The 15,905-nt window shown below is 33.0% G+C and overlaps 1 protein-coding gene across 1 annotated transcript in view; it reads right to left on the reverse strand.

Moving 5' to 3' along the window:
- Positions 1 to 8,495: 8,495 nt before the first annotated feature.
- LOC123609907 (protein eyes shut homolog) overlaps positions 8,496 to 15,905 on the reverse strand; it is a 212,204-nt gene continuing 204,794 nt past the window's right edge. Inside the window, exon 11 of the mRNA XM_045500917.1 lies at positions 8,496 to 8,711. Within this exon, the coding sequence (XP_045356873.1) occupies positions 8,496 to 8,711 (216 nt within the window). The remainder of the gene's footprint in view (positions 8,712 to 15,905) is intronic.

Genomic DNA, 15,905 nt, shown 5'->3' on the forward strand with positions numbered 1-15,905 from the left:
TTATAAAAGCCAAGATATGGAAGCGGCCCAAATATCAATCAATGGATTAATGGACAATGATGTGGTGTGTGTGTGTGTGTGTGTGTGTGTGTGTGTGTGTGCGTGTGTGTACATGATGGAATATACAACGAGATCTTGTCACTTGCATAACATGGATATACCTAGAGGATATAACACTAAGTGAAGTAAGTTAGAGAAAGACAAATACCACAGGATTTCATTCATATGTGGAATTTAAGAAACAAAAAAAAATTAATAAAAAAGAAACCAACCAACCAACCAACCAAACAAACAAACAAACAAAAAAAGTTCACAAACAAACCAACAAACCCAGACTCTTAAATATGGAGAACAAACTGATAGTTGCCAGAGGGCAGGTAGGGGTGGGTGTGTGTGTGTGTGTGTGTGTGTGTGTGTGTGTGTGTGAAATAGATAAAAGGAATTAAGAGTACATTTATTGTTTTGGTGTAACTGTAAATGGGATTGATTCCTTAATTTCTCTTTCTTCCCTTAATTACTGATGTATAGAAATGCTACAGATTTCTGGACATCGATTTTGTATCCTATGACTTAACTGAATTCTTGGAACAGCCCAAGTGTCCACTGGCTGATGAATATATAAAGAAGATGTGATACACACACACACACACACACACACACACACACACACACACAGGAATATTACTTGGCAACAAAAAAGAATGAAATCTTGCCAATTATAGTAACATGGATGGAACTAGAGTGGAACTAGAGTGTATTATTAGAGTGTATTATGCTAAGAAAAATAAGTCAGAGAAAGACAAATGTCAAAGAAACAAAACAAATGGGCAAAGAGGAAAAAAAAAAAAAAAAAAACTAGAGACAGAAAGGCAAACCAAGAAACAGACCCTTAAAGATAGAGAAAAAAAAAAAAACAACTGATGTTTACCAGAGGGGAGGTGGGTGGGTTGATGGGTTAAATAAGTGATGGAGATTAAGGAATGCACTTGTGATCAGCACCAAGTGTTGTATGGAAATGTTGAATCACTCTATTCTACACCTGAAACTAATATTACACTGTATGTTAACTAACTGGAATTCAAATAAAAACAAAACAAAAAAGAAGACACCTTTTTTTTTTAAGGAAAGTGTGATGGAAGTAAATCCTCCCCACACTTTTTTATTCTTAAAAATTATTGGGGCGCCTGGGTGGCGCAGTCAGTTAAGCGTCCGACTTCAGCCAGGTCACGATCTCGCGGTCTGTGAGTTCGAGCCCCGCATCGGGCTCTGGGCTGATGGCTCAGAGCCTGGAGCCTGTTTCCGATTCTGTGTCTCCCTCTCTCTGCCCCTCCCCCGTTCATGCTCTGTCTCTCTCTGTCCCAAAAATAAATAAACGTTGAAAAAAAAATTAAAAAAAAAAATTATTTATTTATTTATTTAGAGTGAGAGAGAGAGAGAGCGAGCGCATGTAAGCAGGGGAGGGACAGAGAGAAACAGAAAGAGAGAGAGAGAGAGAACCCTATCAGGCTCCATACTGTCACCTTGGAGCTTGACACAGGGCTCAATCTCACAAATCATGAAATTGTGACCTGAGCTGAAATCAACGGTAGGATGCTTAACTGACTGAGCCACCAAGGTACACCACTTACCCTGATGAGCACTGAGTAATGTATAGAATTGTTAAATCATTATATTGTATACCTGAAACCAATATAACACTGAATATTAATTATAATTCAATAAAAAGAAATGCACTAAAAATTTATGAATTAAATTTTAAAAAACTTAGTATATCACTTGATTTGGAGAACAAATTGCAAAATGTGTAATTTAAAAAGCACCCCAAAATATTGAAAATTCCTGTGATGGGTTTTAAAAAGTATGAACATAGGAAAATATTTAATGATTAACTATAAGAGTTCTGATGGCTCAGAGAGTCATCAAAAGGAGTCCTCATTATTAAAAAATAAATTTTAAAATAAGGAAATACAATCCTACGTTTGAATATAGCTAAATGCATACTAATTTGATTAATGAAATATATATTTTAAAATTAAAATTTTATAATTGGTAAAAATAGCATTTTACATATAACAATCAAAATAGGTTCACAATTTAAATTTGAGTATCTTGTGAAGCAATGTGCTAAAGTAGCAACTATAGTGTTGATATAGTAGACCTATTAAAGAAAATGAGTCCTGCTTATTATTCTACCACTTGTAATACTTTATAAGGCAATATAACGCAATTTCTTTTTCTTTTCTTTTTTTTTAACACTTATTCATTTTTTAGAGATAGCATGAGCAGAGGAGAGGCAGAGAGAGAGGGAGAATACGAAGCAGGCTCCAGGCTCTGAGCTGTCAGCACAGAACTTGATGTGAGGCTTGAACTCAGGGGCCATGAGATCATGACCTGAGCCAAAGTTGGACACTCAACCAACTAAGGCACCGAGGCACCCCTTATTTTTCTTATAAATTGATTTTTTTTCATTATTAATTTAACTTTGGATTCATGGTAAAATGTTTATTTTTGGAGAGTGTAAACAAAATAAAAAGTTGTTAGAGTATTTAAAAGCCCATCTGATATTTCTGAAAACATAAATAGAAAGCCACCAAAGTGTGGTTGTTAAATACAGATATTTTATTCCAAGTTATAAAATGAATTAACTTGCAGCAAAGATGATATTAATGGTTGTTGAAAATCAGTTATTGTAGATCAATACCCTTTCACTCTGTACACTTCATTAGTTACCTACCATCTCTGATTTTTCTATCCAAATATAGAAAGAACTAGAATCTATCTTTCCTTATGATACTAGGGGACTCAGGAAAGCTTATCTCCAATGTTTGATGAACCAATATGTTTTGGTTGCTGAGATTTTATAATTAACAATTTATTATTTTTATTGATGTTTCTGAATATTTTCAAAAAATTTTAAACATTTATTTATTTTTGAGAGAGAGAGAGGCAGTGTGAGCAGGGGAGGGCAGAGAGAGAAGAGAGGGAGACATAGAATCCAAAGTGGGCTGCAGACTATGAGCTGTCAGCAGAGAGCCTGACATGGGACTCGAACTCACGAGCCATGAGATCATGACCTGAGCTGAAGCTGGATGCTCAACTGACTGAGTAACCCAGGTGCCCCTGAATATTTTTTAAAAGGAAAAATACCAATGTGAGTAACCAAATATGTTTTACTTCTCTTTTAATGTAATACATATAGTAGTATGAACTAATTACACTTGGTTTATGTCAGAACATGTAATGAAACTTAGGTGAATGAGAAGTGTAAGGGCCTAAAGTACTTCAAGAATATGGAGGCAATGACCAAGAAGAGCTGAATTTGGAGGAACTATCAGACTGAGGGGACATTTCCACCTAAAAAGTTGTGGCAGATGGAAAGAGATGCTGCAACGCCAAAAGTAGAGAACACCAAGGGAAAAATTATGTGGAACAGGATTTCACATATTAAAAACAAAAACAAGTATCTTTTATGCCTCAGTGCTTTGTTTTATAAATTAATTGCTATATTCTTTATAATCTACATAGTGCCAGAGAAAAAGTTATGTATAGTGTTTTTCCTTATTTCTACAGCCCTCTGCCGTGTGATTCTAATTTGGATTTTAGTGTAATTTCAACATAGTTTTTATGGTTTAATAAAACTTGCACACATTAAAATGCTATTAAACTGTTACACATGGTTAATAATACTTATGGACTTCTGAAAGCAGCCATTATTAAACTGAACAAAGTCATTAATGTCTTTAAACTTTGCACCAGAATATAAAGCACAAAAGAGATGTTTAACTGTACCTACACAACAGTCATGGTATCTGACTATGTAAGATTTTTTTTCTTTTTTTACCATATGTATGTATATATATTTTTTGTATTAGTACTCTAATGAAAATTAAAAAAGAAACTCATTGTGTTCTTGAATTGACTTTCCCACCTATCATGACTTTGCAGGAACTGACTGGAAAACTCCCATGCTTTTGCTTTTTCCTCTACATACTAACTAGACCACCAGAGATAATCTCTATAATCTTCTTTATCCCTAAAATCCAATGTGTTAATAAGAAATACCATTCAAGTTTGGACTAGAAATACAAAAATAAATTATTATATTTTCTGCACAAAAGGTTATTTTCATTTCTTTTAAAGTAACAAATAATGGCAAAGATTTTGAAAATCTTATCAATTATTAACCATTTTTAATATTTTAAACATTCATAATTATTAACTTAATATGTCTTCATTGGGAAATATAAATGACCTCACTTAGAGTTTGAGTTGTTTAACACATATATTGCTAAAAATAAATTTAGGTATTTGAAATGTCCTATCACTTAATAAAAAGTCCTATCACTATAATAAAAGTCTTTAAAGTATGATTGAATTACTTCAACATAATATTCCCCGGCACCTAACAGCCCAGTTGTTATTTATCCAAAACTAATCCTAGCTTATTTTGCTTGCAATGGTTAACTGATTTAAATTGTCAATATTCAAATCAATATTACCTATGTATGTGTCCATTGTAATGAGGAAACTAGCTACATATCACTGGCTTATTCATTTTACCATCTTCCAGAATCACATTCTAAAAGGTCAGATTTTAGTACATCCTTTCTTTTTTCCTTCATTTTATTTTACATTTAAAGATTCTATCTATGCCTTTCAAAATTTAGCAACTATCAGGAAGATTAAAACATGAGTATTGGCTATTTCTTTTTTTTTTTTTTCCTTTAAGTTTTTTATTTATTTAAATCATCTCCATACCCAACGTAGGGCTCAAATGTACAACCCTGAGATCAAAAGTTGCATGCTTTTACCTACTGAGCCATCCAGGTGCCCCAATAGTGGCTATTCTTAATGTGTTTCATTGTTGTAGTTATAAAATAATCTAAACTAATCAGATGTCTTCATGAGAAGTATCAGCAATGACCAAACTACAAATCTGAAACACCTCAGATCTAGAGAAACCCAACATTCAATGTCTAGACAGTGAAGTGGAGATATTTAAATGGGCCCACACATGCCAAGCAATTTTACTCTGGATGTAAGCCACAATAACACATGTAGTTAAAATAGGCTTTCTCAGGCATGCCTCAGTACATGCTGCTACTCCACTCCTTAAGTGGTAAGTCCTATCATTTAAAACAGTCTTATAGACACAGAAATAAAGAAGAGTCTGGCCCATAGAGGTGGGATATAGAAGTGGTCATAGCAGACATCTGGGTAACAGCAATAAAAATCAATAAACATAAAAATGTTAGTAACTGAGACTTCAAGTCAATTTAAAGAATTCTAACAAAAAATGAAGCAAGTTATAAAAACTTTGAGAAAAATGAACTCTTCAAATAAATTACTTTGAAAACAGAAAATAATACTATGGTTTGCTAAGTGGGCATTGCATTTACAGTGGAAGAAAACAGCTAGTTAAAAAGTGCATATCCATTGAAATGTAAGAGAAAATAAATAATATTATCCTAAGGAAAAATTTCATAAAACCAGATAAAAATGGTTGAGAAGTAGACAAATTTAGAGGGAATTTTTAAAAAGAAATAAAAATAGAAAAAAGAATAAAATGCCTGACAGAGTTTAAAGGTTGTGATTGCAGTATGTAAGCATTATTAGTACCCAAAGAAGAATGCAGAATGAATGAACCAGTATTAATGCCGAAAAGAATAATAACAGAATAATAAAATTTTCCAGACATGAAGAAATAAATAAGAAAAATATATAACATCACATATTCTGGTTAAATGCTTCAATGTCAAAGATAAAAGGGAAGGGAATTAAATTATAAAGTATCTACGTGCCAGTCACTGGGTAAGTATTTTATACATCGTTTTTAATTAAAGAAATTAAAAATCATGTATCAGCTTTTATGAAGCAAGTGAATCAATTGCATTCATAAACATAATGTTCATGAGAATAGGCCATTCTCTTGTTTATTTTCTACAATGATGGAAATGAAAGCAAAATAACAACATTAACTACATAATCCTCAAACAATAATAAGGTCTAAAAATTTGTAGTTCTCCAAGTTCTAATTCATATGTTAAGCTAAGAACACAACAAAATATCTTAGGTTTTCAGTTTCAAATTTCCAAGTTTGTCATATAGGATAAGTTTTTAATCAGAAGAAAATTAGTTTTCTCAAAATCATTAGGAAACCAATAGTATAGAATATTCTATAGATCATTAAAGGCTGAAATCTTTTACTAACAAAACGACATCAAAAAGAAGGTGGAAATTTATAGGCTTTGACTTTTTCCCCATTTAAAATCAAACAAAATTTAGAAAGCTGATTAACTAATAAACCATCAATGAGAACACAAATATTAACACTGATTTGTGTAAACACTGAAGGAAAATGAACATAACAAAGACAATGACAAAAATTTTACCACATTTCTAAGAGTATGCTTTTTTGATTTAACTTGAAGAATGGAAAAAAATAGGATCTAACAGTAGGTTTGATACAATTTTTTAAATAAAGAAAGATGATTATTTTATTATGGTTTAAATATATCACAGATTAATCCTTAACCCACAAACAAATCTATGATTCAATTTGCAAAACAGTCTCTCCCATGAGTTTTCTTTTTAAATAAATGGCTTGATCATTGTGCTAACTTGGCACCAACAGTTCTATGGCTACTCACAGTCACTGTGCAAATCCCCTAGAAACTGAAATTCGCAAGGCATTTAATTACCATTCACAGACTTTCAAGAGCTTACAGGAATGTTGAATCAGCAGGGAAGTTTGAAGACAGACAAGTCTTATTTAAATGCAATTTGGGGGTGCATGGGTGGTTCAGTCATTAAGCATCCCTCTTGATCTCAGCTCAAGTTTTGATCTCAGCGTCTTGAGTTCAAGCCCTGTGTTTTTTAAGTGGAGTCTACTTAAAAAAGAAATGTAATTTGAATAACCTTGTAGCTGTAATGGCTGCCTATGTCCCTGGGAGATAAGCTAGGAAAAGAAGCAGGCCTCTTCAGTCTAGATTCCACTGACTTCATGCTTTAAGAAAGGTCAGCCTAACTAGCCCATGGATAACATCTCCTAAACGGAACATTTGTAGCATAGCTTGTATAGTGCTTGATTAGCAAGGTTATAAAAATATACATTTTAGTTTTAGGTTCACTTATTTCTATTTTTTTTATTGAACAGAATGAGTTTCCATGACTCGAACCTTCATTTATAACATTGTATTAATTGGAAGTAAATGTTGAACTTACTGTTGTTGACTTCATCCAGGCACTGATTAGGTTCAATCAGAGGATCCTTACAGTGCTCAACTGATCATTTTTATAATGATATTTTACAAAATTACAATTATATTGGAAACATCTTTATTTTCTGTACTTTATCAAACTACCAGAGTAAAATAAGCAAAATTCGTGCTAAAAATACGATACACAACAGAGACAACACACACAACCACACTATAAATAAAAATGGCATGTTAGGTCATATGTAATAAAGAATAACAGTGTCATAATAATAACTGAACACTGTATGTATATGTTAAATGAAACAATAATAATCTTGGGTTTAGGTAAAGCAATCACCTATGTGTACTTCATTAGAGATATGCCTTAAATAAGATAATACAGCAGAGATCAAAATAAATAAAAGGGCAAAAACACACTGTAGATATTGAACAAAGAAAATATGGTGGTGTCAATAATAAACATAATGCAGAATATATTAATATTTTTTAAATAACTGATAAAATATAAAAATAATAGATACACTTTACTATTAAACAACTATGCACCAAAATAAACATGTTCAACCTTCCCAAAATTTAAGATATTTAGAAGAAATACAGTTGTTCACAGGTTTTAACTTAATATCAGGCTCTCAAAAATCAGAATGAAACAGAAAAGGTACACTATTTTTTAAATATGTGGGTTCAATTATATTTTACAAATAGAACAGGTAATGGCTAAATTCTCAAAATAAAAACCATTTATATATTATGTAATCATAAAAAACAAAGGTAATGAAAATTATCTCCTAAGAATTTTTAAAAGATACTTTAAATAGTAGTTGGTTCAAAAATACAGTGACGCATTAATTTATTTTTATAAATCTTAGCACATAAAAATTTTTTATCAATTGTTAAGATCTTAGAATTGTAAGTACAGCAGGAGGACTAATGAATCTTTGTAATAAGTCTATTATAAATATGAATTATCTATGTGTCATTCATGTAGTGTAATATTTAAGAAAAGAAACAATTCAGTTCTGGGAAGGATAGGGGATATGAAACAATTATAAAATGAGAGATAATAAACTTTAGAAGTCCAACATGGAATTTATATGAATATATAGTATTTTGAAAAATATGAAAGTAAATGCTTCCTTAGAATTGTTGATTTAAATTTGTGATTTCATTTTTTTAAGATGAAAACGTACTCAAAAACTTAGTATTTATATTTCAGCGTGCATCACTCTTATGATGTTTATATGCTTTCCTAAATATATATTTAGTTAATTGTGGTTAAATAAATACTGACCTGCAGTAAAACATGTGTCCAGGTCCATCAACACAAATACTTCCATTAAGACAGAGGACCAAATTCAGTCCAGGCTCAGCACAACCATCAATATGTATTTCACAATATGCACGAATGTATCCACTCAGGCAAATGCAAGTAAAGTCATCGACTGATTTCTGACAGAAGTCTTCATTTATAGAAGGGGTTGATGTACAGTTCTAAATTAAGAAATAAAGAATCAAATTTGATTATTAGTGATAAGACTAAACATTTTATTAAACTTATTTTATTTAAATATTTTTAAGAAATCAATATGCAAGCTTATCTGATATTCCATTCGTCTAGAAACTGAAATATGTTTTTGGTAATAAATGATTTTCGTCTTTTATCACCAGAAATGTCCCATTATTGATTTTTCAGAAAAAAAAAACAACTTTATTAAACTTTGCTACAACATGTACCATGGTAGTGAATACCTACCCCCCTACACACCCAAATAATGATGCTAAAACAAATTTCCTATGTATATAATATCAGGAATTCACTGACCCTTAGTATACATGCCAGTTTGCCTGGAACAGCCCTAGATTAATTCTGCTGTCTTAGGGTGATTAATAGTGCCTTTATTAACTCTCAAAGGAATCCTGCGTTTGAACACATACTTAGAACAGCCCATTCGCAATGGACTTACATCTACAAAACAAGGCATCTTTAATATCTGCTTTTATTCCATTCATAATTGTTTCCCCCCCCAAATTGTTTTAATATGTATATTACTTTTTCAGACTTATTAAGGTATAATTGACCAAAAAAAAACCCTGCACTATATTTAAAGTGTACAGCATAATGATTTCATATACATACACATCGTGAAATGATTCCCACCACTGAGTTAATACACACACCTATCACTGCACATATTCACCTTTCTTCTTATTGAGAGTAGAGGGAGTGAGAACACTGAAGTTCTACTCTCTTAGCAAATTTTAATTGTAGAGTAGTGCTATTAATATAGTCACCATGTTATATATTTGATCACCATAATCTGTTCAACTTATAACTGAAAATGATTTCCCAGCATTTTCTATTTCTCCTATGCCCTACCCTCTGGCAATCAATTATTCTATTCTCTGTCTCTGTAAGCCCAGCCTTTAAAAAAATTTTTTTTTTTTTTTAGATTTTTTAACAAGTGAACCCATGTAGTATTGGTCTTTTAGTTGGGCTTATTTGCCTTAGCATACTGTCCTCCAAGTTTATCAATGTTGTTGGAAATGGTAGAATTTCCTTCCTTTTAAGACTGAATAATATTTCATTGTATATACAGACACCACATTTTCTTTATCCAATCATCTATTGATGAACACAGTTTGTTTCCATACCTTGATTATTGTGAATAATGCTGCAGTAAACATGGAACTACAGATATCTTTACAAGGTGATGGTTTATTTTCTTTCATCTATGTACCCAGAAGTGTGATTACTGGATCATATGATGGTTATATTTTTAATTTCTTGAGGAACCTCCATAGTGTTTTCCATAGTGACTCTACCAGTTTACATAGCTATCAGCAGCATAAAGGGTTCCCTTTTTTCCACATCCTTGCCAATATCTGTTATCTCCTATGTTTTTGCTAATAGACCTAATAGGTTGGGACAATTATCTCATTGCAGTTTTGATTTACATTTCCCTGATTAGTGATGTGGAGCACCTTTTCATATATCTACTGTCCATTTGTACAGCATCATTGCAGAAATGTCTCTTCAAGTCTTTTGCTCATTTTTTTAAATTGGATTATTTGGGGTTTTTGTTTGTTTGCTTTGCTTTGTTTTGCTATTAAGTTGTATGAATTCTCTATATATTTTGGATACTAATCCCCTATTATATATGTGGTTTGTGAATATTTTCTCCCACTCCATAGGTAGTTGTTAATTTTGTTAATGGTTTCCTTTGCCGTGCAGAAGCTTTTTCAGTTTTATGTAGTCCCACTTGTTTATTTTTGCTTTTGTTGCATTTGCTTTGGGTGTCAACTCCAAAAAAAAAAAAAAAAGATTGCTAAGATCAAATATCAAGGGATTTACCAGCTATGTCTTCTAGGAGTTTTAAGGTTTTAGGTCTTACATTCAAATCTTTAACCCATTTTGAATTGTTTCTGTGATGGTGTAAGACAGAAGTCCAGTTATTATTTTGCATGAGGCTATCAGTTTTCCAAATACCAGTGTTTGAAGGGACTATCCTCTCCTCATGTGCATTCTTGGCTCCTTTGTCATAAATTAATTGACCATATTTACATAGATTTATTTCTGGGCTCTTTACTATGTTCCATTGATCTGTGTTTCTGTTTTTATGCCAAACCATGCTACTTTAATTACTATAGCTCTGAATATAATTTAAAATTAGGAAGTTTAATGCCTCCAGCTTTGTTCTCCTTTCTGAAGATTGCTGTGGCTATTTTGAGTTTTTGTGGTTCCATACAAATGTTAGGTTTGCTTTTTCTATTTCTTTGAAAAACCATTTGGAATTTTGATAAGGGTGGTATTAAATCTATAAATTGCTTTCGATACTACAGACATTGTAACAATATTAATTCTTCCAATCCAAGAATAGGAAATATCTTCTCTTTTTTTCTTTTTTTTCCCTATACCTTCTTGAATGTTTTGCATCAATGTTTTATAGTGTTCAGTGTATGGGTACACTGGTTAAATTTATATTAAATTTATGTTTCACCTCCTTCTTAAATTTAGTATTTTATTCATTTTGGCATTATTATAAATGGGGTTTCTTTCTTATTTTCTCTTTCTGATAGTTCATTGTTTGTGTATAGAAATGGAAAAATTTTGGAGGGTGCCTGGGTGGCTCAGTAGGTTAAGTGTCTGGCTCTTGATTTCAGCTCAGGTCAGGATCTCATGGTTCGTGAATTCAGGTTCTGCATCAGGCTCTGTGCTGACAGCGCAGAGCATGCTTGGGATTCTAGTCTCTCTCTCTCTCTCTCTCTCTCTCTCTCTCTGACCCTCCCCTACTCACAGTTGCTCTTTGTCTCTCTCTCAAAATAAATAAACATTTAAAAAATTAATAAATGCAACTAACTTTTGTATTTTGTCTATTTTAGAGCATGGCATATCCATGTTAACAACTTAACTGTGAATGCATACAAAAGCTCTAGATTTATGCATTCTTAAAATTCGGGATGTTAGGGTGGGGTCCAACCCATAACTTCTCAAAGAGAAGAGGGAAGTTAGGGATTTCTTCTTCACTGTATGGCAGTGTGCAGGAGTGGGATTTATGGTGAGAGTGTGTCTCAGCCTTTCCTACCAATTTCAGTGTGGGTATTTTCTCAGCTGCTCAATGTGTGGTAGTTTCTGAATTTCTCTCAAGGGGACTTGCTCTGTGCATAGCTGTACATTCAGTGCAGCCAGGGCAGGAGGGAAATTCAGGCACCTCATATGTTTCCATCCTGGTCCAGATCTTATTGTGTATCCAATCATAATCTTTTAATTAGCCAATTTTCCCATGCATTTGCCCAAATTTGTGTCTGGCATTTCTGCATCCTATAATTCTAGAAGTACAGACAGAGGCTTTGTGGAACCTAGAAAATATCTGTCTCTTACTTTTTAAGCATTGGAATATTGTTATCTTTTATGCTACTTTTACCCACCTATTAAATAAATGGTATTTTATTTATTGTAGGTACATTTATGCATAAAATGGTGACAATTTCATCCACTTCATACAGGTTCCTGTGAGAATTAAATAAAATAGTAAATATAAAGTTATTAGCCCTGTTCTTGGAACATAACAGCTGTTCAGTAAATGTTATATTTTTTTCCTTTATATACTGAAGGCCACAGGCCTTGTCAGCCTCTATTTCAGTCATTTGGCACTTCCTTACAATAGTAAATCAGATTTTGTTGGTATATTAATGTCTACCATATCATGCTATATGCTTCTTAAGTTTACATTTTAGATATTATACATGTGCCTATATTCTGGAAAGCAAAAAGCATGGTGCTTTAAACATGGTATGACATCATTTTTCAAGGTAATGTTAACTCTGAAAATATTGGCACCTATAATTCTGAGAAATAATTTCTGGGACTTTGTGACATCATTAGTAAAACATTTTTATGTACTCTTAATATGTTGTCTACACATAATTTCTTTTTAAAAATTTTTTAATGTTTATTTATTTTTGAGAAAGAGCGAGACAGAGTGTGAGTGACGGAGGGGCAGAGAGACAGGGAGACAGAATCTCATGTAGGTCATAGGCTCTGAGCTGTCAGCACAAAACCCGAGGTGGGACTCAAACTCACAAACCATGAGATCATGACCTGAGCTGAAGTTGGATGTTCAACTGACTGAGCCATCCAGGTGCCCCCAGGATTTCTTAATGAATATACAGAAATATGAATCATTTGCACTCAGGAATCTAAGTTACTACATCTTCAAAGATAGACATAGAACTATGGTACACAAGAAGCTAGAGCATAGGCAAACATGTGATATTTCTTTAATATTTTACTCTGAAAATGGGTATTTTCTAGAACTATCATTAGTTAGACATTTATGCTTAGAAACATTTAGTGACTTTTAAAAAATATTAACATAACAATAAAACTCACACTGAAAAGGCTAATGTGAAACCATTGCATTCATACCATTTATCAAATGGAAAATTAAGGATGTCAAAATCACTAGAGAATTTAATTAGTATCCCTTTCAATAAGAAATGGATTGTGCCCTTGATTATAAAACTCAAGTCATGCTTGACCTCAGATGGTGATCTTTTACACTTGCCCAAGTGATAGAGTTAAATGCATGATTTTATACGTGAATGCCATTTGGATATTTGTTCCACCTGTGCTGAGAATGTAACCTCCTTAAGGATAACTGAGGGCACTTAGTAGACTTTGTAAAGATACTGCAGTTATTTTCATGGAATGTAAATGCAGAATTCCACAGGGAATAACAGGGAAACAACATGTTTCCTTCTTAGTCCTACAGCTGGGTATATATAGAATGATTTATTACAAAGCATTACATAAACTAATTGAATTATGTCTCCCATAGGAAGAAAAGGATCATTTTTAGACTGCCAAAAGTTCTGTCTCTAGGGTTAACAAGAATCTTTTACCAAATTAATTAGCAGGCTTAATGGAAATACAAAAGCAATTTCTTTCCAGAAAAAGAAATCAAATATTCATTTAAAATTCTTAATCTTTCCTGGTGCAAAACTTAAGGCAGATGACTTTCCTTCTGTTCATCATAATTTATATTATTTTGCTATACTCTATTTAAATGTAATAAAATGATTGCCAAGAAGAATTGACTAATTTAATTTCAGAAAATGAGAAAAGTAAAAGGTTGGGGTATTTAGAGAAAGAAAACAAAGCTAAGAGTGATGTTGCAGATCAGGGCAATCTGGACAATTAAGCTATACCCCAATACTATGTTCATTCAACTTGCATTCAAAACACCATGCCAGGAAATGTACAGAAGCGTAGCAGTAACAGAACAGTGATGTATTCATTATGGACTGCTTAGCCAGAGCAAACTACCAGATTGGCTAGTAAATGTGTCAATTATCTCTCTGATAGTTGTGTTCCATCTGAGTTGTATAGTTTAGATGCAGAAGTTGTTCTGTGATCTCTGAACTTCCCAGAAGAACAGAAAGTTTTTACTTGAGATCATCTTTATCATAGTATTTCTCTCATAGAATCATATGTTTTCTTTTTTTACACTGCTGTTTTTAAGATAGTGGACTACTTTCTTCAAATAAGATCTTGGAGAAACAATATATTAAACAGATAATCATGAAACTGTTCTATCTGAAGAATGGAAATAGAACAAGGTACCCATTACAGCCTTAACTTATCTGATGCAAAGACTTATTGAAAGCCACAGAATTTCTCAAATTGTGTGTAGCTCTGAATAAAAACTACTAATGTAGTCTACTGTTCCTAAGACTTAAGTTGACAATGAATACTCAGTAGCTTGTTAAATTGAAGATTTAAACTCAAAAGATTTGGTGTGAGGCCTGAGTTTTTCCATCTCTAACAAACTCCTAGGTGAGTCTGATGCTAATAGACCATGGACCAAACACTGAGTAGAAAAAATCTAGTCCAAAAATTTTATTTTATTCTCAAAAATGAAACAAGCCCAAAAGTGTTACTGACTTCACCAATGTCCTATAGCAAGATGATGTCAGAGTAGAATCTCACTGACACAAAATGCCTTGAATTCCAACTTAGAGCTCATTGTACTACCAAGCTTTGGTTTCTCTCTCAGAGGAATCTCTTGGCCGAGAAATATGACAATGTATATGGTAAAGACTAAATATCTCCAAATATCTCTAAAATTTACTTCCAATATAGTTTTGAATATGGGACTAAAGCAGTTAATAGGAAGAAGATTTTGATTCCCAATTAATCTGATTTATGATATTTTGATGTAAAGAAAATGCATTTTTAATTTGTTATTTCAATAAATTAAACAAGATTATAAAATACCAAAATTGGGATATTTGTAGTAAATATTTCCTCTATTGAAAAATAGTTTCCTGGAAACTGTGTTTCTGATAGTAATTCCAGGAAAGAGAGCCACTGCAAAACCACTGTCTCAGAAGCAGCCTGAAATACACAAATGAATCAAATATAGAAAAGTACATCAGGGCTGAATGATGAACATCAATGAAGAATGTCAAAATTCTTTAAAAGTAATGTAGAGTTCTAAAGACATTTTAAAAAGCTAACACTTTAATATATACTATTTCCTCAGGTAAACAAAGGGATGTTGCATAAGAAACCTAAACGTGGGGGCGCCTGGGTGGCTCAGTCGGTTGAGCATCCGACTTCAGCTCAGGTCACGATCTCACGGTCCGTGAGTTCGAGCCCCGCGTCGGGCTCTGGGCTGATGGCTCAGAGCCTGGAGCCTGCTTCCGATTCTGTGTCTCCCTCTCTCTCTGCCCCTCCCCCATTCATGCTCTGTCTCTCTCTGTCTCAAAAATAAATAAACATAAAAAAAAAAAAAAAGAAACCTAAACGTGGGAGTTCCTGGGTGGCTCAGTCAGTTGAGTGCCCAATTCTTGATTTCAGCTCAGGTCATGATCCCAGGGTCATAGGATTGAGCCCCACATTGGGCTCCATGCTGAGCATGGAGTCTGTTTAAGATTCTCACTTTCTCTCTGCCCCTCTGTCCAGCTTGTGTTCTCTCTCTCTCTTAAAAAAAAAAAAAAAAAGAAGAGGAGAAGAAAGAAGAAAGAATAAGAAGAAGGAGGAGGAGATGGAGGAGGAGAAAACAATCTAAAGACTTAAAGTATATATTCAAAATCTTGGAAGTATAATGTGCTATAACTTGGAAAAATGAGGGGTTAAGCATGGGCAAGTAATGCAAAAGATTGAGAGCACTTTGAATATAT

The sequence above is a fragment of the Leopardus geoffroyi genome, chromosome B2, assembly GCF_018350155.1.
Source record: "Leopardus geoffroyi isolate Oge1 chromosome B2, O.geoffroyi_Oge1_pat1.0, whole genome shotgun sequence".
NCBI classification, from domain to species: domain Eukaryota; kingdom Metazoa; phylum Chordata; class Mammalia; order Carnivora; family Felidae; genus Leopardus; species Leopardus geoffroyi.